We start from the raw sequence: 26879 nt of genomic DNA on the forward strand, positions 1-26879 counted from the left end.
CCAGACTGCTCTTATATGACGGGATAAAGTCATGATATGACTGTATGTCAGTGACGTAATCAGACTTTTTAGGTGTTGGTAGTATTGGTTGTACCGGTGAAGTGACTTCAGGCCAACCTAACACTGTTCTGATCGAACTATTATATATATCCACGGCATAGTCTGGGGTGTTTATTTCGATCGCAAACGACAGTGTTGGCTTATTAACAGTTATTGTTATTTTGGATTCCTTTGCTGTGATATTTGTTATTCGACGTTGTAATTCCTCATTGATTTCTTCGATTTGATAAGACCTGGTTTGTAACCCAATGACGTTCCAGTCTGGTGTGCCATCGGGTTTATTTTTATATGCAAACATAAACAAATTATTTGCTCATAATTTACCAAACGATGCTGGTCTGATATTGGGCCAACTGTGATATACTCTTAATTGTGCTAACGTGATCTCGCTTACTGGAATCGCAGTTGGAAAATTAATATTGAATTCTGGCTTAGTTCAGGTTACTCTTAGCAGAGAGGTTCGCGACGGACTTGTATTTGCAACTATCTGCTGAAGTAGCAACTCTGTCATTATTTATCTGCTGTTGTTTCAAATCAAAATTTTTGGTGTAATCCCCGTACATCTTGGCCATTTGCGCAAATTCAGAATCTGATATGATTGTGTCGTCGAGACTAGACGATATCAATGATGACAATTTCATATATGTGCTTGTGGCATCGGTGTTTAATTTTTCATACTCGTGTAATTTCGTTGACAAGCATGAGGATATTTTCTTCGCGATGATATTGGCAACTCCTGCAATTGTTGTAGATGTTGAAATTGCAACTGTGATCGCGATTGCAGTTGTTACCGGTGTTAGCGCTGACAGTAATATCCCCGTGGACGCAACTACCGCGGATACCGAATACACTATTGTGTCTAACATGGTTACACGTCGACGATATTTTTTTGTCTTCATCGTGCATGTGTCAGTGATGGTTTTTAACTCTGAATGCCATTTTTGCACCTGATTGTATCTGTATTGTTGCGTCGTTGAGCCCATTTTATTATATTACGCAGTAACTAATTTAGGGGTTTCAGCTACAAATTCCAAACACCACCAGTAAGATGTTGCGGTTAATTTCTTGTCGGCGGATTCCAACATAAATGTTTCTTCGGTTCCGCTATTTAATATGATAGTCACAACCCCGGAATACTTGTCGGTGGAATGTCTCCAGGGATATGTTGTGAAGATTTCAAATTTAGCAGCACTGAACACAGAAAACCTATACACGCCAGTGGCTGTTGCTGTATATTTGATAGTATTATTTTGTTTGGACCATGTTGCGAATCCCAATGATACCGTGTATACTATGTTGGTGATATGCCCGGGATAACTCCAGTGGGGACTTTAATCAAACTGGTTTTGTTAATGATCTCAGGAATCCCCGTTACGATATCCTGCTGTATTTGTTTGATCGTGTCAATGCTGGTCATGATATCAGAAAGTTTCATGTCGATGACGGGAGGAGTTCCAAAGAACTTATCCGTGACATCATCGGTTTTTTGAAAGTTTCTTCGAAGTCTTGTGAACGAGTTTACATGGAGATCATACTCGGCTCGCAATGTGGTTAGTTTACCGTCAACGGCGTCAACATAATTTTTTGTTGCGGCATCTTCCGGCGATGTTGGATCTTTCAACGCGGTTATTTTGTTGTTGCCAAGATTGAATTCACCTGTCATTGTATCACCGGTCTTCGCTACACGTTCCCCTGCAGCTTTCTGTGTATCATCTCGAAGCGCCGCGATTGATATCAGCAAATCTCTGATTTTTCCGCTGTCAGTGAACACAGGAAGGTTACCCGGAGTGGCTCCAATAACCCTATGAATTATTTCATGCCATTTGATATCGCTGGTTTTTAGTTTTCCGTGCCGGTCCTGAAAAATAACAACCCCATCTGGGTCTATCCCGGTTAACGTTAAAAGATTATTGATTTCATCTTTGGTCGCATATTTTGATAAATCCACATCGGCGCGTTTTTTTGTCTTTGTTTCGATGAGAGATCTTCCATAAATATCAATCATTATTTGATAGGAAACTGTTTAAATCGACCCATGGTATACTCATGCACAATTTTGTGAGGTGAACTCGCTGATTTCGAGATCGCATCAAGAACATTTAATACTTCACGGCCACATGTCGGAGGATCGGTCAGTATTTGTGTGGGTAGTGTTGATTACCAAACCTTTGTCGTTGTCTTTGACAGGGGAATGTTTTTTGTATATTTTAGAAATTCAACTGGTGGTACTAACCCATACGAATCAAAATAGATAATTCCACGTGGATCGATCGCGTAAGCAACCCAGTGAGTTCCTGGACCATTACTGTTATCAAGATTAATAATTCCGGTTTCTGGATTATTCGATTGTTGTGGTAATTGATCTCGCATAAAGACGCCTCTGAAATTTTTTATATTTAATTGTTTAACAGCATCAAGCAAATCAAAATTGGACGTCGGTGTGAAAATGCTAGCATTGAAAACACTTTGTGTTCTTAAAACCTTTTTGGGTACCATGATGGTGGAGTTCCTGGAAGTCTTAGACCTGATCCGTGAGCGGATCTTCCCTTTTTTTTGTATCCTTTTCCTGTGGCTTTCTTTAGTGCCATTCCAGCAGCGGTTCCAACAGCTCCTAACGCAGCGGCTTTAGCAACAGCTGGGGCAGCAGCAGCTATCAACGCTGGTATTGCTGCGAGAAGAGGAAGTATACCACCGGTTTTAACCATATCTTTGACCGCGGCTGGAGAGAAATCAAGTTGAGCTCCAGTCGCTGCTTGTTTTGCTTTATTAAAATGTTTTAGTTGGGTTTTAGTCAATGACAATTTGTTTGGACCACCCATTAGCTGATCGTGCTTTAGTGTTATTTTTGTCCCACATATGCTCGCGTTTTTCGATTGCAATTTTTTCACCTGACCAGGAGTCAGAGTGACATTAACGTGACTGTATGACATTTCTTATAACTCTGCGATTGATCTAACTGTCTACATGTTTTCCACTGGTGCATCAACGAATCTCATTCGGCCGCCAGCACCTTCAAGCAACATTGCTTTATCGGAAAGTATGACCGCGATTGCTCTGTAATTAGCTATAGCTCCTAGGTCTCTATTCACGGTAGCCCAAAAGTGTATATCAACGACAGACTGTCTGGTTAAATCAAGATGCTCTAAGGAGAAGTAATATATTGGATAATGAGAGATAAAATCCAATTGTGATATTTGCAAACCAGTATCGATATTTAGATCACGCACTAGATATTTTGTCAATCGTTGATATGCACGTGCAACATGATTATTACCAAAATCTAACAGTATGTTCTCAGACGGTTCTTGATGCCCGTTTATTCTCAGAGAAACGTCAGTGATACCAAGTTGATCAAATATCATATGCGAACGTGTTTCATCACCCGCCCTTGCAACATCCTGAAGAGCAATGAAAATATGTCGCAGCACGGAAACTCCCTGCTGTGATGCTATATGCCATGTGAATAAACCGTTATTGGTATTTTGAATACTATCTGTGGTTGTTGTAAGCCACGATAACAACACTATACCACCGTGATCCATAAAAGAAAGCAGTCGCTGTTCTTCATTAATTGCAGGAGTCATTACTGGCATCCACAGTGATAGTTTTTTTATGTTTACCTTACCCTCGTCACCAGCAGGTCGCCATAGCGCATCATTGTCGTTGGCTTTTCTAACAAGCACGACCGTATGTTTTGTTCCAAAAATTACCTTTCTGACATCTCTGCAAAATCCAAAGATGTGAGACAGCGGAATGGCACATGAAAAATTTCTACGATTACCTTTCAACATTTGTCTACTTGCAGCGAAACCAAAATTAAATTCTGTATTAGCACTAATAATCATGTCTTCCACATCGATATCAGCAGGATTAGGGGCAGCACGGTTTTTTGGTCGTCTAATAATGAACTGATCACTGTTAGGATAATTAGAATTATCCTTAGCAAACATCATTGATGGACCAGCTGATTTTGTATAATCATCAGAATATCTTGCTAGACCAATTATTGTTGTAGCAACATCGACATCCTTCTGAATCGATTCGATATTTTTTCCATCAATCATGTAGATAGCACTATCAAACAAGGTCATAATTCCATTATTGACAAAACCAATTTTAACCGCATTCCCGTATACTGTATCATCTGTTTTTATAATTTCACCTTCTACTTCAATAAATGCTTCAGCGGGCAGGAAATATCTACTTGTAACTTGAACCTGCAATTCAATTCGTCCTCGTTTATTTGGCTCTCGTGCGTCATAAGAGTAATACTGATAATCACGCACTGATTCATTTTTAAGGACTGGTTCGTCCATGTCGAATGCTGGGTCGGATTCCCGTTTAAACATTTTATTATAGAAGTTATCGTCTAAAACGAAGACCACTTCCCGCCACCAAACTTGTGTTTATTTGTTCAGGATTTATCAGCGCTGCTAGTTTTTAATTTGTGGCTTCATTTTTTACTTTACTAACATTTGCAGGCATGTCTGCGGTGGCTGGTAATTTTACTGGTGGAGGTTTTCTGCGTATTAAGCGTGCTAGTCTGTCCTTGATTGCCAAGAATTCTTTACTGGCAGCGCTACCAACAGTGCCAGTAGCTTTATCTTTGATAACATCAATAGCTTTCATTGATAATTGTTTTGTGATCGGTATTGCTTTAGGTGCCATCCTCGCGAATAAACCCCGAACAACATTGCCGAGTCCATTTCCTTAAGTCATCCTGTATACAGGTACTCATGAATTTACAACCCTGACCATGACTGGTCTACGATGAGAATTGTGTACGATCATTTTTATTTAATCAGTTATTTCTCTAATTGCTGTCCGCGAGTTCATCAATAAGTTCTCAATAAATGTGAGCATCCATGATGCCGCCGCAAAATAATCGCTGACAGATATCGGCCGCTTCTTTAATTATTTCTGGTGAGTTGTTTCCAGCTTGCATTCCTCCTAAGAGAACTTCTAACCATGATACATCATTGATGATATTATCAGGACAAATATTTAAACCCTCTCCAGTTTTTGGTTGTACAATTCTCGGGGTTAAAACATCTTGCAGTAAACTTTCAGGAGATGTTGTTAAACCAATTATCGGCGACCTAGTTTTCTCAGATTTTTGACGACGTGGACTTTGTTCAGATGCAACCTCATATTCACCTAACGGGACTAGGTCAGGGTCTATTATCCTCCGCCGTGGTTGTTGCAAAGGTGTAGAAGGTTTCTGTTGGGGGGTTTCTAGTTGTTTTACATATTCATCATAAACTCTTCTTACATCATCAAGGAGACCTCTGTATTCTAAATCATCATCTCTGGCTTGTTTTTTGTTTTTATATATACAATATATCCATTTAATAAAGTTATCATCGTTTATTTTTCGAAACTGGGTTTTAAGATACTAGATTTATTAAACATACTAATTAATATTTTTCTGGGCAATTCTTCTCTTGTAGTATTTTTAATATCTTCAGCAAAACCATCCCTAAATTTTGCAATTAGTCCAGTATTTTCCTTTATTGGTTTAGACACGAGTTCAGTACGAATTTGTCCAATACCTTCAAGTATTTCTTCGCCGACGGGTGGAGGTTGAGCTGCAGCTATATCAGTTGGAAGATCTCGTAAAAGTTTTTTTGTTTGTTTGGCTTGCTTAGCGGTTTTTTGTAACACTGGAAGAATACCCTTTCTTCGTTCCTCTTCCTCCTTGATATCATCCTTAGGTTCTCCCAGTAAAGCTCTTTCGGTGACCATCGCAGCTTTTTCAGTAGCTGTTGTGACGGGTTTAAATAATTCTTCTGCACCTGTCGCAAATTCAACTTGTGCTTGCTGCTTGAAGTTTTTGTCTTACACTATCTCGTACAGGAAGAAATTTTTTTATTGCTTCTAGTCGCTCTTGAGCTAGTCTAGCGGAATGTGCTTCTCCAATGTTGGCCATTATTGTTAACTTAAATTTTTAATTTACAGCAGCAGATAAGGGTGACTACAGGCAAACCCTGCCAGGGACTTTCACAGAGCAGCAGAGAGGGTTAAACATCCCCAAGTGTTTTCGTAAGATAGACCCTTGTATCAAGAAATAGTTGTATAGGTAGATATTTTCACGATATAACTCTTCCAAGTCAGCGGAGAAAGCCTATTTTGTCATGTTTTCTGACTGGAGGGTTTATTTTGTGAAAATAATATCTCTATCTAAAATGTCCTCGATAGAAGGTTCAGTTAAGCGAAATACTTTGTAGGATTCACCCTCTCTGCTGCTTGAGATGTCTTTAGACAACAAATGCTGTTAAAAACTAGAAAGTTGGTTTAAGGATGAGTACCTACAGGATTCACAGAAAGAGTAGTGATGAACATGTGTAAAATGTTATTCGTGAGTACATGATATAACAATGTTTTAAAGACTACTAGTACTGAATTAAACAAAATCATACAAATAATTGTTTCTGTAGATCTTGACTAAGACACTTTTTGAAAATTTGGCATCAGTCAGCTGACTTTATGTAGGGTGTTTTGGAATTCCAAAGTTTGGCTCGAGAGAAAGCAACACTCTTCTTATAAAACTCTAAATGGTTTAGGTAAATATAAATTGTTTGTTTGAGATGGTTCTTAGTTCATACATTTGTACATGTTCAGCAAATTTTTTTAGTTACATTTAAGATAATCAGAAGCTAAACCATGTTAGGATTTAAACTAATAAACCGTTTTAAAACTTGGTTCTTTGCTGAAATGGAAGCCACTATAGGGTTTTAAAAAGATTTGTTGATGGTGTATCTAAATCGGTATCAAAAATAACTCCAGATACCCATTTTTTGAAATTTTATTAATCTTTCTTGATTTTCTAAACCTTTATTACCTCAAATAGAACAACAATATTCTAGGTGTGGCATGATGTATGCTTTGTAGAATATCTTTCTTTGTTCTTGAGGGGGATTTTGTTCTGTTTGACTGTATTAGCTTGCATTTTCCAGCACATGATATTGTCTGTATTGATGCCAAGAAGTTTTTCATTTTCAGACTGTTGTATGTCCATTCCTTATATCATTACTTTGAAATCATTTTGTCTCTGTTTTTACTCTTGCTCAACTACCTATGATCATGGCTTTTGATTTGGCTGCATTTATTTTCATATCAATGTGCTCAGACCAGTTATTTATTTTTACCAAATCTTGATTTAATTTAGTGCTAATCCCATGGCCTGTTGATCCATTGTAATATAATGTAGTGTCATCTGGTGTATAGCTTACTGCCATAGTAAATCATTGATGTACATCAGAAAGAGTAATGGTCGAAGAACTGATCCTTGTGGAACACATGACTTTATCAGTTTCTTATCTGAAAGTTTATTTAAAAAAGAAACTTGTTGTTGTCTGATTTCAAATTAGGTTTGAAACCAAGTTAAGCTTTCATGGTTAACTTGATCTATGCTGAGCTTTTCCAGCAGGATTTTGTGATTTACAAGGTCAAAAGCCTTTGTGAAGTCAAGAAACTGTGCCTACAAGGTTAGTTATTCTATTGCAGTTAACTGATCATTCACCATTCTAGTTAGTTTAGTCTGGCATGAATGTCCTTCCTGATTGTGATGAATGTGTTAAATTAAAAGATTCCAGGTAGTTTCTAAATTCATTACAAACATGTCTTTCTAATATCTTTGAAATTGATGATGAAAATAATATAGGTCTATAGCTATTCGTATCCTAAAGGTGTCCTTCTTATATATTGGAGTTACTTTTGCCAGTTTTAGCCTGTTTGGAAAAATACCTGTGGAAATACATAGATTGAAGGTGTACACAATTGAAAGTGCAATCAGTTGAGAGTTTTAGGAATTTAGCACTTATATTATCTCCACTTGTAATTGTTCTGACATCAAGTTTTTCTAATTTAAAATGAATTCAAGACTTATTTTTGTTATTTTGAAGCACTATTCTTTACTAAGTTTTGAGGATATTTGCTCATTTAATTCATCACTTGTAACATTATACATGTGTAGCTGACCAATCAGAACCCTCTGTGTGTGAGTCATGGTTCCACTGGTACTATCTACAGGCGTCTGCCTCTTTGATAGCACTCTGTATTAAGACCTCACAGTAGTCATTTGTATATATTAAAGTTATTGATAGTTAGAACACCGTGTCTCATCTTATGTTTTAACACAATAACACAACATGGTGTCAAATGTGGGGTAATAATTATAATTGGAATAGCAGCTGGATCGTAAATGGATATTTTGAAACAATAACTTTACAATCCACGGAAGATTTTGCACGAATTTAAAACCTAAAAAACGTTGAAATTCTGCATACGAACTTAATACCTTCGAAATGGATCTTTCTGGCATGCCAACCCCTACCATGGACTGGGACAATTCCAACCTTACCACATCATGGGCGAAATTCCAACAACACTGTGAATTAATATTTAATGGACCGATGAGTAGAAGAAGTGATGCGGTCAAAGCCAACTACATTCTACTTTGGGTAGGAGACAAAGGTAGAGGTATTTTCAACACATGGACTCTGATGGATGAAGATAAAAAAGAACCATCAATGCTCTTTACAAAATTCAAACATCACATGCAACCAAAATTAAATCCAGTCTTTGCCAGATTCAAGTTTAACAATGAAATTCAAGGCTCCAGGGCAATAGACCAATATTTGACTTCACTGAAACTCTTGGCCAAGGACTGTCTCTTCAAGGACGAAGATGACATGATTCGTGATAGAATTGTCTTCGGGTATCGTCACCAAGGATACGAGAAAAACTTATCAGCGAAGGTGAAAAGTTGACTTTGGAAAAGGCTGTTAACATCAGTCAAAGCCATGAATATGCCCAGACCATGTCTGCGTCAGCCAGACCAGAAGTACATGCGACAATTCAATGACAGGCCAAGACAAAAGAACTTAAGCTGAAGAAGAAATGGACCACATCTTCCAGACAGAGCATCAATGCGACCTGTGGACACTGCAGATACAAATCCCATTCAAGCCAGGACAAGTGCCCTGCAAAAAGAAAGACTTGCAATAAGTGTCATAAACTCAATCACTTTGAGAAAGTGTGCAGATCAAAAATGGTCAGTGTGATTAACAGTGAAGTTAAAAATTAGGATTTATATATCGACAGTGTAAAAAGGGATATAATTGCCAATGGCCAGGCATATGCGGCGGTAGAGGTAGGACCTAATTTAGTTTCTATTGATTTTAAATTGGATACTGGCTCTCAAGTTAACATCATACCATTGTATATATTCAAAAAGCTAGGCATAAAACATCCACTTCAACCTACATTAAACACATTATCCGCATATGACGGCAAATTATTGAGTACAATGGGTACAGTCAATCTCACGTGTAAACGTACTGAACGTACACATGAACTCGAGTTCTACATTGTTAAATTGAAAGCACCGCCTATTCTTGGTTTACAATCTTGTATGGAGTTAGGCTTAGTTAAATTTACATACTCTGTTCAGACACAGATGTCAAATTTACAATGTAACAAGAGTATGCCCCTCACTAAGGCAGTTTTTCTCAAGGAATATGCCGAAGTCTTCAACAGCGTAGGTCTTTTCCCTGGGGAATGTACCATACACATCAACCCCAAGGCTACACCTGTAGTGCACCCTCCGCGGCGAGTACCTGTCACACTTCAAGACAGACTCAAAACTAAACATGATCGCATGGAAAATGAAAATATCATTGCCCCAGTTACATCACCTACAGCATGGGTAAATTCTGTGGTTGTCGTAGAAAAGCAGTCGGGTAAACTAAGGGTATGTCTCGACCCACAAGATCGTAATAAAGCAATTTTGCGTACCCATTACCCTATGCGCACATTAGACGATATCCTACCCCAATTATCAGGTGCAAAATACTTCACCAAATTAGATGCATGGTCAGGATATTGGGCAATAAAACTGTTACGTGACTCTTCATACCTCACAACTTTCAACACCCCTTACAGCCGTTACCGTTTCTTGCATCTCGCATTTGGTTTGAAATCATCTCAGGATGAATTCCAAAATCAGATTGATGAGAGCTTTGAAGGTTCAAGTGGTATCGTTTCGATTTGCAATGATATACTAGTTTTTGGGCGCCCATGCGACGAACATGATACAAATTTGAGAAATGTTCTCAAACATTCCCTCGAAAAAGGAATCCGGCTAAATGAGGAAAAACTAGAAGTAGATGTTACAGAAGTACAGTACTTCGGGCACATTCTGTCAGCAGAAGAACTTTCATAACCTGTGAGATCCAGTGATGGGAGGCTGCCTTTTCTGAGGTGGAGGAAAACAAAGCACCTAGAGGAAACCACTATACCATTGGTGGGAAAGCAAACCTATCAGATGTTACCTCTGCTGTTTGCTGGTCTTGAACCAGAGAGAATATGGTCTATGGCCTAACACATTTCAAGCTTCAATGAGTCATAGACTATGCTTTTAACTACTAGGCCACTGAGGCACCTGTATATGGGCACCTAGAGGCAAAAAAAGTATCAATTATATAAAACATCTTTAAGTTATAAATGCTTATTTACACATATTCCTAGAGGAGTATTCCATTCAAATATGTTAGAGAAGGAATGGCATTATTGTAGGATACCATGTAAAGGAAGATTTAAAATGTGCCAAAAAGATAAATGCAGTCACTAGAGACAAAAGTAGAATTGCTTTCTGCATAATTAGATAGATTTTATGGAGTAGCCTAAATACATATACACTTCTAAAGTTTTTCTCCCATTATATGATGTCTTTGAAAATTCTTTAATAAATTTGAGGTTCTTTGTATAGTAACTAATCTTGAAGTTGAAATAATTTGTTGAATGCCTTATTCACCCACTGTTGTAATTAATTTTTCATTATACAGGTTTTACCACAGCAAAAGGAGAGTTGGTGCGATCAATTTTATACCCCAAGCCAGTTGACTTTAAGTTCAACAGAGATACATATAAATTTGTTGGAGTGCTTGCTGCCATAGCTCTTTGTGGTTTGGTGTACACGATTGTTCTCATGGTAAGTACAAGATGAATTTCTGACTAGAGACTTAGACTGGCTAAAGAAGAATGTGCTATTTTAAGAAATGGAACAGAAAAATCTCAATAGCGACATATGCAGCATGACTTTCATTGAAGCCTTTGTAGTTACATTTGTTAGTCCTGTTAACATATGATCCTTAATTAGTTTTTGCCAAGCCCACCATAGCACCCTTGTGTATGTCCAACTGTGCGTTATATAAATGCAGTGCTTTTTTATTTTCAAGCTAAATAAAAGGTGAGCTTGACGACAAAGAAATCCCTTACTTATGGTGTAATAATGTGGTGTAATCTTTTACCAAAACTTGTGTAATCTTCTTCCCAAATGAAGTTGACTGTAATTTTGTACTGGATAAAGAGACATGGATCTTTAATGCTTCACTTGGGTTTCAAGCACTTCAGACCAATGAGACAGAACAGGTATAGTACAGCTCTTGCCAATTCATTTTTACAGACATCATTGTGCAGGTGGAAAGAGTTTGGAGAAAATTAAGGAAAGACAGTCCTTGTTGCCAACTTGCTAAATTGTTAAGTTGTGGCATTACAATGAATAAAAACTCTTAATACACTATGTATCCTTGCAAGAGAGTGTCACTGAGTCCCAGTGGAGATAAAAGCATGCATCCCTGCAGAGCAGTGTCACTGAGTCCCAGTGGAGATATTAATGCAAGGAATTGTCAACTGTTGTTAGCTAGTACATCCTTGCAGAGCAGTGTCCCTGAGTCCCAGTGGAGATATTAATGCAAGGAATTGTAAAAGATGCAAGCAGGTTCACTTCTTCTAAAAACCCAAAATATTGCAAAAATAGTTATGAAATATAACCAGATCATTTCTCTTATATTCTTTTGTCTTACAATTTACATGATAATTCATCAGTTAATATTAAATCATTTGTTTGAAGGTCTAAGAAAGAACAAAAACTTCTGAGCCATGCATTGGTGGATCTTGTTTCCATCTACAGCATTGATGACACAGAGAAGAGACATTACACAATGTAAATAATCTAAAATTCCAAACTTAACCAACTCAATTTCAGAGTTTCCTAAATATGGTCTATCAAATTTTTTACAAAAAACTTTTTGTAAGGAGCATGTTTAAGTGTAGGAACTTTCAATTTGTATTACTAAGGAATCAAATTTGTTTATTATATCAGAGGATAAAACTTACTTTCAACATAAAGGTAGCTGCATTACAGAGAGCAGCAGCTGTTTTGACTGTGATGCAAATTTAGAATAATCTTGGTAAAATATTGCTGAGTCTTTCATCACTGGGTCACATGCAGTGAAGTGTGTGTTTGTTTACATTTTAATGAGAAGAAAACAAGAAAATATTATTTAGAATTTTCTTGTTAAAAATATCCAAATGAATATTAAAAATCTAATTGGCATGTTAGAAAGATACAGAATCTTCATTTTCTTAAATATATATTACTTAAATTGTCTCCTTTAAGTTCATTGTTTTGATAATTTCTTATATTAAATGTAAACATAAAAAGTAGAGAGCTTGACAGTACTGTAAATTAATGAGCTTTCTTTCTATATAATATTGAATGCATTAAATGACTCTTAGTCTGTGAAATTTGCTTGGAAGTAGAGTCTGTGTATTCAGTAAGCAGGGTGAAAGAAAAGGGATTAGTTACTGATCCAAAAAGTCTGTCTTGTTCAATTTGAAAATTTAGGTGAACTGCTACTACTTCACAAATCCAGCTCTCCCAGGTTAAAACTTTTATCTAAAATCTAAAAGTTTTATGCTCACCTAGGTGGCATTAAGATAGTTATCTCCCCTTGATACCGGGATTGGCACCAAATCCTGTGAAATCTTAACTTGCTATTTCTGCTTGTGCCAGGTAGCACATTCTCTACTTCGAACAAACTTAAATAACTAATAAAGTTTCCTACCTTAAATATTTTCAGCATGTTTTTTATGTTTTCTAATTTCATGGTGTTTGTTTTTTGTAATAATATCATTTTATATGTTTTTTATGTTATAGGTGTTGTCTAATGTTGTAATGTGCTTAGAGCTTCTAAAGATTAGGCATTATACAAAGTCCTCATTATTAGTATTATTTTTTAGCATCCGCTGTTATTTATCATAGTGGGTAACTTTGCATGGACACTTGTAAGTTCTTGAAGCAGGACTGCACTATGTGTATTATTGTCTGCTCTATTTTGTCTTACAGATTTAGACTATGTCCGACAACCATTCAACATGTGAAGTTTTCTTCTTTTTTAATTGTTTTGAATACTTGTTGGACTTGCATATTATGGACAGAAGTCAAGGGGTGGCAATTCTTTGCGTACTAAGTATAAGGGGGATAAGCAGGGATGAACACATCAGCTTGCACACAGGAGTTCAAAATCATGTCATTTAGTGAGGCATAAGATGGACAACAACAGCCTCAGTTACAATCTTGCATATCACAATTATGGCATGGCTACATGGATCAGTATCCCATTCCAATCTCAAGAACTAGACAATGTCATGCCAACCATGATTGCCCTGTTTTGTAATGACTGGACTCTGCCATATACCTCTGATCATACCTTTCACAACGACAGTTGATCATACAGTATTAGCCACAAGAAAAACAAGCTTGGAAATCACTGTATCAGACTCTGGACATTATGTCAGTTTATAAGCCACCATCCTTGGCATTCTTCACCAGTTACTTTACAGGTAATGCAAGAAACATTGGCTTAAACACCTTTATCCAAAGATGATGAAACTGCTTGAAAGTCTCCATGTTATTATTAGATATTTCTTTATGCAGGAAGACTCAGTCTTACAGGCCTCCTCCTTCTCAACAACAACTACCTCGTCTAAATTTCTGGCATCAGTTGGTTATTGACTGATGTCATGGGTTTTATTTCTTTCATATTCAGGAGGAAAAGAAAACAAAATGTTTACTGTCAAAATGTGTCCTAGGCATTCATTTGTAATCAGAGAAAGAAAGAAAGAGACATACCTTAAATTACAAATTGAATATGTTATGGTATAGGATAAATGAATTTCATACAATTTACATAAATTATCTAGTTATGCTTTCTCCTTATTGGAACACAGATACAACCTGACAATACATGATTGCTAACAGATACTCCACCATGGATTTGAAATTAGATTAGAACACAATTAACAAAAGCACATTTTATAATTTAAAAGTTAAATGGCTTTACATTATTCTGAAATAAATGAATTGCACAAAATATACACATATCCTTATAAAATATCAAACTACACCTCTCGATAACTCGCGCACAAAGGGATTCACAAACATAGACCGCACTATAAGCGAGGTGCGAGCTACCGAGGGACCTCCAAAAATTGGAAAAAAATCATTTTGACATCGAAAAAACCTTTGGTTGGGGACGACGTTAGGGAACAGGACTGTTTAATGACCGAATCCTCATTTTACAATCACGTCGATAATATTTTTTAATAATGCACCTTTTCTAATGAAGTTGTTCATTATTCTGTTTAACCCTTTACCTCATAGAGCAGCGTGACAAAGTGCAGCACGCTATAAATAGAACACCTGTTACCTAGTCGACAGCATACGCATAGATCTGCCTGTGAACTGTTAAGCAGTGTAGTGTATGTTACGTTTAACAGCAATTTTAACCATTTTACATTTTTGGTACACATCTATTATATGTGGAAAAATTTAAGAGTAAAGTCCGATTGTTATAGCTGTGTAATTATTTTTCATGGAAGAATTTTATATGTGCTTTAAAATCTTGAGAGAACTTGTTCACCATCATGTCAGTGAGGTCGCGTGACCAACCATAGCTGCCATTTCCCATACTCGAAATTTACGTGTTTTTTGTCTGCGTCTACATCATTAAGTTATCTGAATTTGATAATTTATAAAAACTAATTGCTGCCTACATCAATATCAGAGCCTTTACCTAAGTTATTGAATCTTTCATAGTTGTGATTCTAATCGTGAAAACTTTGTAAGTACTGAATGAAATCTGCGACCGCCATTTTGGAGAGTGGAGATTACGACCCAGTTACTTTAAATAGCTGATATCAGCCAGTGCATAAACAGCGATCACATGACCTGACGTAATTGTCATCCACAGAAATGAATGTAGTACCTAATGGGGGGTTTTCCCCGAAGTTGGCACTACGAAAACCAGCTCAAAATGGCTGATGTTTACAGCAGGTGTCAAAAGGCGCTTCCATGCGAATGGAGTAGAGGCGTCAAAAGGCGCTTCCATGTGATTGGAGTAGAGACATCAGAAGACGCTTGCAGAAGGTAAAGGGTTAAATAACATTTTTGTTTTCTCAAAATATCCAACATATGAAAGATCGTTTTAACTGGTTTGAAAAACCATAATGTGTGCGTGAAAAATCATTGTATTACGTCACTGCATTTTGTTTTCTTGATGAGTCTGGTTCCCATAGTGGTATTTAATAGTATCTTGCCAAATCGGTAGTCCACAGTTGGGAACTAGACTAACTGTTGATACATCACCAAACAAGATTCCTTTTTTTCAAAAACACGCGACATTTATTTCATGACATGTCTACGTCAAAACTCAATTTTTTATTGTTCAATTAGTAGAATGTTAATGTCGTGATTTCATTGGAAGTAATAATGAAATTTCTTATCATCACTGAGGATATCTCTAAATGCCAGTTCATGAATTCTCTGAAACTCGCTTGCCCACAATGGTTCATGTCTGTGAAATCAAGCTCTTTATTTTACGAAGTATTCTTTTTGCTTTGCTGCCTTGATGGAATGGAAAACAAGATGGCCATTATTGCTTAACTGGCTTGAAGCAGCTGTTCCATTTTTTATTGCAGTTTTCATGATATTTGTGCTTGTTGCATTATTGTGTTCATTATGTATTGGCTGTTAAATTTGTATGTGTTTCTAAATCTCCTTGTTTTGGAAATGAGAACAATTAGACCTTTTTTCAGCTGTCTTGCTCCACTGTTTTTGAACAAATTGCCATCACGTGATACTCACCAGTCAACCCGTTAATGCTATGATGGACCCTCATTAATTGCTTTAAATGATCACTCCTTGGCTCTCCAGACAACATTGTGCTCTAGATTAAATGAATTGGGACTACATTCATCATTACCTAAATGTAAACATAAGTGAAAAAAGAAACGTCGTTTCAAAACTGGCCGGCATAGAACAGGAAGAAGAATTCCAGTTATCTCCCTTATTTTGGCTGAACAATTTAAAACAAATTCGACCATTAATTTAGATAACCTAATTCAAATCCCTATTAATTTGTCAACCTTTGTGTCAACTATCTAGGAGATACCTCTGCGTATTGCATTATTCAATGCCCAATCAGTAGAACCACCGGAAACGTGCACAGAAATAGTTAATTTTATCAACGACCAGAATATTGATGTCTTTTTCCTGACAGAAACATGGCTTAAAACATCCGGTGATGAGCCCAGGTGTGCAGATCTAACACCCACTGGTTACTCCATCAAGTCGTTCCCCCGTAATTCTCGCAGAGGTGGAATTGCTGTCATCACAAAGAACTCCATGATAAAACGTCTTAACCACACCACAAAATTCAGTTTCGACCACACATCATTTGAACTAGTCCAAACCACACTCACACTGGAGCAAAGGTCAGTCCATTTTTTCTGCCTATACTGCCCTCCTCCTAGTAGAAAAAACAAGCTGGCTGACTCTCTTTTTGGAGCAGTTTCCGAATCTCCTGGACTATGGAAATTTTATAGGTGGCAACGTGATTATTCTTGGAGATTTCAGCTTTCACTTTGACTGTCCCAGAAACCCAAATACATCAAAACTCATAGATTCCATTAATGTTTTCAACCTCAAACAGTCATTTAACCAACTCACCCATAAACATGGTCACATTTTAGACTGGATTCTTCATAGACCTGATGGTAACATTCTATGGTCCTCCCTGGTATCCCATGACCTTGCATCAGATCACCTCTGCATTATATGCCATCTTGACGTATCAGTCCCTAACCCTCCACCTTTATCTGTTACTAAGAGAAACCTCCGTATGATAAATAGAACCAAACTAATGCACGACATCCAAGCTAACCTAACAACTTGCTTACCTCTTACTGCAGAACAACTCCATAACTGCCTGCATTCATTGCTTGACAAACATGCACCAGCTGCCATGTGCAGAGTATCAATTCAAAAGTGTTCTCCATGGTATAGCAGTGTTAGAAGGCAGCTTCGCACTGCTAAAAGAGACTGCCGTAAAGCTGAGAGGCTTCGGCTTTCCACCAGACTCACTATTCATAAGCAAATCTATGAAGCCGCTAAGAAGAATGTCACTGATGTTGTTATTAATACCTCTCTCTCATCCGGGGAATTCCCATCATTTTTCAAAACTGCCATTGTAAAGCCTCTGCTGAAGAAACCAACACTAGACCATAAAGATTTAAAGAACTACCGCCCAGTTTCTAATCTCCCATTCATATCAAAAATCTTAGAAAAGGTTGTTCTATCCCAGCTTGTATCTCATCAAAATTCAAACAGTCTTTTTAGCAATGTACAATCTGCATATCGCCCTTGCCACAGTACTAAAACTACTCTTCTAAAAGTATTGACATTCTCTCTGCATTGGATAGTGGAAAGATTACAGTCCTCACCCTCCTTGATTTGTCTGCAGCATTTGACACAATAGACCATGATATATTACTTCACCGTCTCCAGCATGTATTTGGCATTCATGATACAGCCTTACTGTGGTTCAAGTCCTACTTGGTCAACAGGACACAAATTGTATCTGCAAATGAAATACACTCCAGCCCAGTTGAGCTTTGTTGTGGTGTTCCACAGGGGTCTGTTCTTGGACCTGTTCTCTTCATTCTGTACACTCAGTTGCTCTCAAGTGTCATAGATCATCATCCATTGTCTCACCAATTGTACGCTGATGACACCCAAATATACAAATCTAGCCATCCAACTGAAGTTGATGCTACCATCCAAGGTGTGGAAAGGAGCATTTCTGATGTGAAATCATGAATGACATGTAACAAGCTGCAGATGAATGATGATAAAACTGAGGCCATTCTGATCACAACACAAAGACTTTCTCATTCACATCCTTTACCTCAAACAATAAATTTCAGCAACACCAACATTAAATTGACACAATCAGTACAAAACCTAGGTGTTACTCTGGACAGTACTCTCACACTGCACCAGCATGTCATGAACATATGCAGGGTTGCATATCTTGATCTGAGACACATCAGCTCCATTCACAAATATCTTTCAGTTGATGCCACTAAAACACTTGTGTGTTCATTAGTACTTTCAAGACTGGACTATTGTAACTCAATTCTGTCTGGTTCATCTCAATATTTGCTCCAGAAACTTCAAAAAGTTCAAACACAGCTGCTCGAATCATACTTAGAGTACCACGATCAGAGCACACCTCCCCGCTGCTCTGTACCCTACACTGGCTATCCATTCAATCCAGAATCAAACACAAAATTTGTTTTCTGTGCTATGTTTCACTGTCGGACTCTAGTCCAGCATACCTATCCGACCTCACCCATGTGTATACACCAGCAAGATACTTAGGCTCCTCTTCTGACAATCGTATACTCATTATTCCCACTATGAAAACAAAGTCATATGGACAGCATTCTTTTGCATACCAGGGCCCAGCAACGTGGAATGAATTGCCCACTGAACTTAGACACAAAGTCACAGTGATCACATTCAAGAGGGCTCTCAAAACTCACTTATTTCGACTGCAAGAACAAACTTAAAGACCTAATAATGTTTCCTACCTTAAATATTCTCAGCATGTTTTTTAACATTTTCTAATTTCATGGAGTTTATTTTTGTAATCATTCCATTATATGTTTTTTATATTATAGGTGTTGCCTAATGTTGTAAAGCACTTAGAGCTTCTAAAGATTAGGCACTATAGAAAGTCCTCATTATTATTATTATTATCTTTGATCACAGTTATGAAAGAGTCGGTTAATTTAAGGTAGTTTCTGTTACATACACAATAACATTTATTACAGTGTTAGATTGATCAAACAAAGTGAGTTCACCCAACATACGACCAAGGCCGCTAGATTTTAAGTTAGTCCGATTTTTGTGCCTTTTAACTTTTCTTTTATTCCACCTCCTTTTTTATATTCTAAAGACATAATTAACATGATAATATAAAATATGCCAGCTTTTAATTCAGTGCAACAATGCAACAAATAATTCCGCAAGTCAGTTATCATAACACGGTCGGCACTTAATTAGGTTCTCAGAGAAATGCTCACAAGCATAGCTGTTATGGTAGATTGACGCATTTTATGTGTAATTACAAGAGGACACATTGCACTTATGACGATTACACTTATAAGGAACTAAAAGACGGAACTAGAACACAAATTTCAGTTGATAAAACAATTATTTAATTTGTATTTATTTATTAAAGTAATGCCTCCACTTGGCATAAGTGATATTTTCATTGATCAAAATTTCTTTACATATCGTTAATTGCGGTGTACTAGGAATGTCGTTTGGAAAGAAAATGTAAAAGATTGTATGAGTTATTTTTAAATTTGATATTTCATAGTGTTGATTAAAATTTTCAGGTCCTATCTACTGTTTTCAATGATAAAATGAGTGATACGTCAGAGTTTCCGTTACCAATTTTGATCACGAGTTTCTTCAAGTTCAACAAATAGGGTTAATTATTTTGGGTATTTTCAGGTTTAAAAATGGGACCCGTGCCTGACACCACATTATAAGCGGGTTCGCGAGTTATCAGGGCGCGAGTTGTCGAGGGAGTGGTGTAATCTGCCTGGTGGATCCTAGTAGTTACATATAAAAACAACTGCAGAGATGCTACCAGGCCATGGGATTGTGAGTTTCTTGCAACAGAAATGATTTGTCACAGCTTTGCAAAACCTATCAGGGAAAGGTGACATAAATTATTTGCAGTTTTGTTGTACCTAATGTGTGCTAAAAAAAATTAAATTTAATTTAAATTTTTTTCAAGAAAAAAAATTAAAATAACAGATTGTGAAATAGATTTTTGGTTGTCTATTTAGCAGGTGATCTCAATCAGGCTATACTAAGGTAAATTTAGTGTTGGAATACAAGCATATATTTGATTATGATTAAGATCTGCTGTGGTTTTGCAGAAACTGTCCAGTGGTTCCAATTTAGAGGAGTATAACAAACTGATCCACTGATAAGACATAACAAAATTATATAGAGTGTAACAAGCAGTGAGTTTTTTTAATGTTAAATGAAAGATAAATGATTTCTATACATTGAGATCATCTGCTATGATTGATACACTGGAGCAAGAGGGAAGCTCTCATGTTCCAATGGGAATTGAAGATGTCACACAAAACCAATGAGATGGAAATAGTTGGCACCTCTTCCATGGAACTGGTGGCTTAGAAGAATAGAAAAAGGAACCAAAGTTCCGAGACACGTGGTTGATTACCTACAACTAGAAAAGACAGAAAGCAAAAAAGAGGGATGTTGTGTATTCTCTGTCAAGAAAAGAAAAAGATAATTTACTTACTAATAAAGATGGTTGCACAGGTAACCTTCATTTTTCAAAGGTTGCAGTCTTGGCTGAATACAGCATTGCAATAAATGTGAGCCTACAACAGAATTATTCTAGGGACAACACAGTTGTGTTGTGGAAAATTATGTTGGAATATCATGAAGACCAGTTTCCTGATTTGTTTAACTTGGCCAAAATTGTAGTGGTTCTCCCATTACAAACAGCAGATTGTGGGATGGATTTAGTTCACAAACAGAATTCACACTGCTCTTAACATCAGAAACAGTGAACAAAATGATAGGTATTCAGATATAAGTTGGTCATAAAAACCGTTTCTGGTTTTCAGAGGCGCTGAAGATGTGAAGTGATAAGAAGCAGAGAAGAATATTTACCAGCTCACCAAACTAAATTGGAAATGCAAATACATTATATATTTGTTATTCAAGAAATGATACGTCGTTAAATGCTTGTCTTAAATTAGGTGTGCACATACCTCATGATGATGTTGTTACCATCAGCTCCCATTGAACATTGTTACCCCACTCAGATTCTCCCCCTCTGGAGGTGTGGGGGACCTCCCTCTCTTAAGAAAATTCCTGGCAGCATCTCTGCAACTGCAGAAATCATATGATACAAGTACTTATTCACTTCAGGTGCTCATTGTGCATATGTGCAAATATACAAGCAACCCATGCATCTGGTACACATACTGAATTACCATGTATCCAAAAGAGTCAAACCATAGTTTGATATATTGTATGTGGTATAAATACACATATGAAGGACAACAAAAACTGTATTTATTTAGAACTATTGATATCTGTACACTAAAGAGGGAAAATCTACTTTCAAATTACTTCTAGAATCTGGCAGAGTAACTGACATTCTGGGCTGCTTATAATGTCAAGACCCAAGCATCAACTAACACTTTTTCTTGCAAATGCACCTTCCATAGAACTTCCGAAATTACACACACCAGTTTTCCATTTGGATAAACCATGATTTGACAGAGATATCCAGCTTTTGGGGATGACAAAGCCATCCACTGCACACATGGATTGAAAGACTTTTAATGACATAGCAGTTGGTGCATAACCTCTTGGTCATGGGCCCTGTGTTGGAATTCTTTCACAGGCAAAACACAGTGTATCCTCTTCCACTCTGAATCACACAGGACATGTGTCGCAGTCTCTTTTCAGAATGGCTTGCATCTTGAAGAGAGCTACCCAACATACTCTGGCCAATGTCATAATAGCAGCTATGATCTTACACCTGGCAGAACAAGATGCAGGGCTCTCTACCTCCATCTTTCTTAAGACCATCATAGGCCAAGCAGTAATTGCAACCTTTATCATCTAATCTCTTTAGTAGTCAGATCTACAATCAAACCACCCTGGAGATCAATTTTCCTCCTCACAGTCTCATCTACAGCAGAGGGAATTTCAAGGCACTCAACAAAAAATGACTGCATGGAATCCACTAGGACTCTGGCCACTGGGAAGCAGTCCTTCCGTATCTACAATCATTGAAAACTGCAGTTCTCCCAAACAAAAGTGGACAAGAGACAGCATGAAGGAAATCTGATTATTTTTGCCAGCATTTGTCTCCACAAGAGCCTCCCTATCTAAATAAAATGCCATCATGCCATCCTTATCACAGATCCCAGGATGATGGCTCCAATTTTTTGCTACCAAATGGGGCAAGATATGCCAAGATGACCTAAGGTCTGGATAAATAGTTTCCATTAGGAACTCAGTATCATTTTCAGTGCACATTCTTTGCCCTGTCATTAGCTTAAGCATAGTCTGTCAAATCTTTCATATCCTTTGATTTATGAAAGAAACACCACTGCAGGTTTTAAATGCTGTTCAAGAGGGAGACTGCAATCAGCCTGGATTTGCAAGATATGTATCTTTATGTCCCCATTCATATGGCTTCAAGGAAGTTCCTGTGATTCACCTAGAAAAACACTTTACTAGTTCAGGGTACTCCCAGCTGGACTCAACATTAGTACCTTGGGTTTTACAAAGTTGATAGGCTGGGTAAATGGGCTATTCCAGACCACCTCTATGGGAGCAATATCAATTACCTGCATTACATTATACCCAAACATCAGGTTAGTAATATATCTTGGAACAAGACATATTTCTTTCTCAACCATGGTTTCCTTGTTAACAAGGATAAATCCAACCTTGTACCATCTCAACATTTTGTTGATCTAGGTATGGAGTTTAACAGTCAGATAAACAGAGTAAGTCTCCCTCAAGAATGAGCACTGAAAATATGTGGCTTCCTTGCTCATATAGGACAATTCTACCCACTAGAGCATTCCTTCGCATCCAGGGTTTGCTCATGGTGGCAGTGGACCTCAGAATACAAACAGAATGTTATCTTCATCCCTTGCTTTTCACTCAGAAATTTGCCTGAATGGATTTATTAATTGTTAACGTATTTGCAACATGGTTGAATGCCTTTGTCCCAACAATTGTCTCACCAGTCCTGGATCCAAAGGGCTGTGCCTTTGATTGTAGGTTATACAGAAAGAAAGAGAATTAGAATGTCACCTCATCTTCATTGTTCTACTAAAATGGGAAATATTGTGGATTGATCACCTCATGAATTTTACAACAGAAATCTCCATGAAAATTAAGACATTTCCCTCATCGACTCAAGCAAGCAGCAGTCGTTTCATTGCAACCCCAGAGTTTTTGAACCTGCAGAAGCACTTAGGAACAAACCGTTCTCACATACAATGGTTGAGACATTGCTCAAGCAAGATGGCCTTCCAATTTAAAAGTGTAGAAAGGCAAATGGAAATCTTGTCAGTGGTGTGCCCAAGAACACATTATACCACTGCATGCAAGGATAACTCAAATACTCTTTGCTATGTATGGAATCTGAGCATTTCAGTTCACAGTGATGTACCTTCACCAACAGTCATAGATTTGTATGGTAGGTAAGAAAGAAGCCTCCTATTGATTTTGGGTTCAATAGTCAAGGTTCCTTTTGACTATGAAATTAGAAAAATGTTGCTTGCATGTTAATTTAAATTCTAGACCATATGCCTTGACCAAAGTTTGTGGAGAGTTTTAACTAAAGGTATGTTTGAGACCTTATTATTTCTGTGGTAAAAAGTTTTGGTCATTGTTTCTTAAAGACAAATCATTTTTGCAGAGTAACTTTTGTTCCAGAGAAGTTCTTTGACCAAATTTTGAGAGTGACTTGCACCAAGGGTAATAAGGAACATTTTAGATTGTGAATTAGAAATTGCTGCCATGGCAAGTCAGATGGTTTCTGTATAGTAAATATTTGGTTATAGACTGAATAACTTGACCAAAGGTCATTGAGACCTATTGGTCAGTAATCTCCAGAGTCAACCATGACCTGCTAGTTATTAAACACAGGATTGGTGTATAATATAAAAAGCCACAGTGCAGACACCATAGCGATCTGACTGAAAAATTGTTAAAGTTACATTAAAAATCTAAATCACACTCACACATATATTATACCATTTACTTTACTCTTGTTATTTTGTTTCTAATCCATGCCCCAAGTTGATATTTGGAATCATCTGTGTTATTAAATAGTGTGCATTCAGATCTGTCTACAACTGTAATGTAAATCTGTACTATATTGTTTCCTTAGGTTTTGGGTGAAGAAACAACCTCAGATATCATTATTCGTGCCTTGGACCTGGTTACAATTGCTGTACCACCTGCACTTCCTGCTGCCCTGACTGTGGGAATTGTGTTTGCCCAGAGACGACTGAAGAGACAACTAATCTATTGCATCAGTCCTAGAAGTATAAATGTCTGTGGTACTATCAATGCTGTGTGTTTTGACAAGGTTAGATATCCAATCCATCACATAATAAGATCTGTATTTATATTTTGTTATAGCATTAGTGAGCCTTTTTAACCATGATAATTAAATTTCACATTGTCCATCATTTTTATATTTATCTAAATTGTAATTTTGCTTTATATTTTTCTGTTAATTTTGCTTTATATTTTATGTTTCCTGTTTTATTAATTCTTGCTGTTATATTATTCACAAACCTTCTAGTTTGTTTGTACACCCCTACTAATTTTGAAAACAAAAGGCTTCATGGATATAGAAAATGAACAAAACTTAGTTATTTCATTTACTAATTTATAAGTTCTATCCTGGTTGTTGCCAGGGTGTCCCAAACACTGTCAGCTTGTTGGCATCTCAAATTAATTGGGACTTTGGTTTTTTTGGGTAATAGAGTCACCATATTTGCATGGACAATTCTTTGTCTTCAGGCACCAGATGTGATGTAGTTCACTGTCTTTGATAATCTCACTATTCCTGGAGTTACTTATCTTTGAACACAGGTATACAAGAGTTCCTTTTTTTATTTGTTCAATTTGTTTTAGAAATATTAAAATTAGACATTGCAAATATTGGATGCAGAAAACACAGTTTTTACTGAAATAGATTATTCTAGAAACCAGAAAAGGACACTGAGCAGTCTATCTACTTGTTTGCATTGGAAACTTCTGTTTGCTCTGTAATGCGCATAAGTTGACAGTGTTGCTGACAGGTTAGAAATTATAAATCAGTGAGTGAAATAACAAAGTTTTGTATGTTTTTTTACATTCTTGGTGTGTTGCCTTTTTAAAATTGGTAGGGGGCTACAAACAAATGGGAGGGTGTGTGAATACTATAGCAAGGAATAATTTTGGTAGAATTTCTTTTTCTCTGATTTGCTCTCAGTCAGGATGTGAATCCACAATACAAATTGTTCAAATCTGTGACTGCAGATCTTTCTCCAAATATTTTTCAGCCTCGAATTTGAATTTTATGTTTACAAATTTCAGTTCATAAATCAGGTAGTTACCAAATGGAATAGTGCCATTTGCTTTAGTACACTAATTAGTTTTTATTCTTCTTCAACTTTAGTTTGTACTAATTTAAATAGTGATAAAAGGTTGTCTAAGTGGAAATGGATTGTCATGTAGGTTGAAGAATTGATTGGTCCTTAGGGCTTATCAGTGTATGAAAGTATATTTAGTGGCAGGACAAGAAAAGTTATGTGCCCTGCCCAGAACCTGTAGCACTAGCTGATCCAAGTTGATCTGGGCAGGATTTGAATCCACAATGCACATATTGTGAGCTTGATGATAATAATAATAATAATAACAATTATGACTTTATTTAAAGAGGGTAACACAATTAGCTAAGAACTTATCTACCTTGAGGCCCTCATAGAAGGGAATTTATTTACTTTAGCTGCACCTCTGAAGCCACTGGCTATATTAGGTTTGGAAGAAGGCAGTAGAGTGGGCATTTCTAATCTCATCTGGAATGCTATTCCAGAGCAAAGTTCCAGAGTATTGGAAACTTTTAAAAAATAATTCCCTATTTGGTTTGGGAATTTTATACTGTTTGGTAGACATGGATCACTGGTGGGGAGTATTAACAGGTAGCCTATACTGGAATAGTAATTGTAAATATTCAGGAGCACTATTATTGGATATCCTGTACATTAATTTTGCTTTTCTCAAATGGATTCGGTCTTTAATAGGTAATATTTATTACTTACCAGCTAAATTTTCCTTTCCTTACCAGCTTTCTTTCTGGATTGATGTTAGCCTAAATACTCTTTTTTGAAGATGTGCCAACTATGGTTTTATCATTTGAATTACCCCATACTGTGTGACTGTGTATGTGATTTGGATTTTTAACGTAGCTTTAACAATTTTTCAGTCATATCACTAAGTCTGCAGTGTGGCAGTTTATAGTGACATCTATCACAGGGACATCATGCCGCAGACATGTAGCATCCTGTCCCACCCAGCCACATTATCCTGACACCAGGCCAACCAGCCTTAATACTAACCTCTTAACTCATTCGGCCCCAGCACTGTTTTTAGTATCTCTGCTGATATGCCTCAGAAGCACAAAGCTGTGTCTAGCTGCTTGTGCCCCATAGTTTTTACCTGTTTGAAAACATCGTGCACATGCATTCACTCTTACCTTAATTTCTCTTCTTATATCCAAACAAAATCCACGAAATTTTCTCCATTTATTTCAAATGAATTTGTCAACACATTGATGTAATTTTTTCCCTATTTGTCAAAGTCTTTCACAACTTATTTATACAGTATTTACAAACTTATGTGCAACATTTATCCACAAGAACTCTGTCAGCATCATCATCTTCGGACGATTCAATCTCAGAAACTTCTATGTCCAAATCTAAATCTCACAAAATATTCAACTGCTGAACATATCTTTCCTCAGCTTGCTCAATATTTTCAAGATCAA

General features: G+C 37.0%; 1 protein-coding gene across 1 annotated transcript in view; it reads left to right on the forward strand.

The window, feature by feature from the left end:
* The window catches only part of LOC149781389 (polyamine-transporting ATPase 13A3-like), a 409406-nt gene that overhangs the window by 236064 nt on the left and 146463 nt on the right, over positions 1-26879 (forward strand). The window contains exons 14-15 of the mRNA XM_089935483.1: positions 10908-11053; positions 24231-24431. Coding sequence (XP_089791609.1) covers positions 10908-11053; positions 24231-24431 — 347 coding nt within the window. The remainder of the gene's footprint in view (positions 1-10907; positions 11054-24230; positions 24432-26879) is intronic.

The sequence above is a fragment of the Sinohyriopsis cumingii genome, chromosome 15 (genome assembly GCF_028554795.1).
Source record: "Sinohyriopsis cumingii isolate HCF-2022 chromosome 15, ASM2855479v2, whole genome shotgun sequence".
NCBI classification, from domain to species: Eukaryota; Metazoa; Mollusca; class Bivalvia; order Unionida; family Unionidae; genus Sinohyriopsis; species Sinohyriopsis cumingii.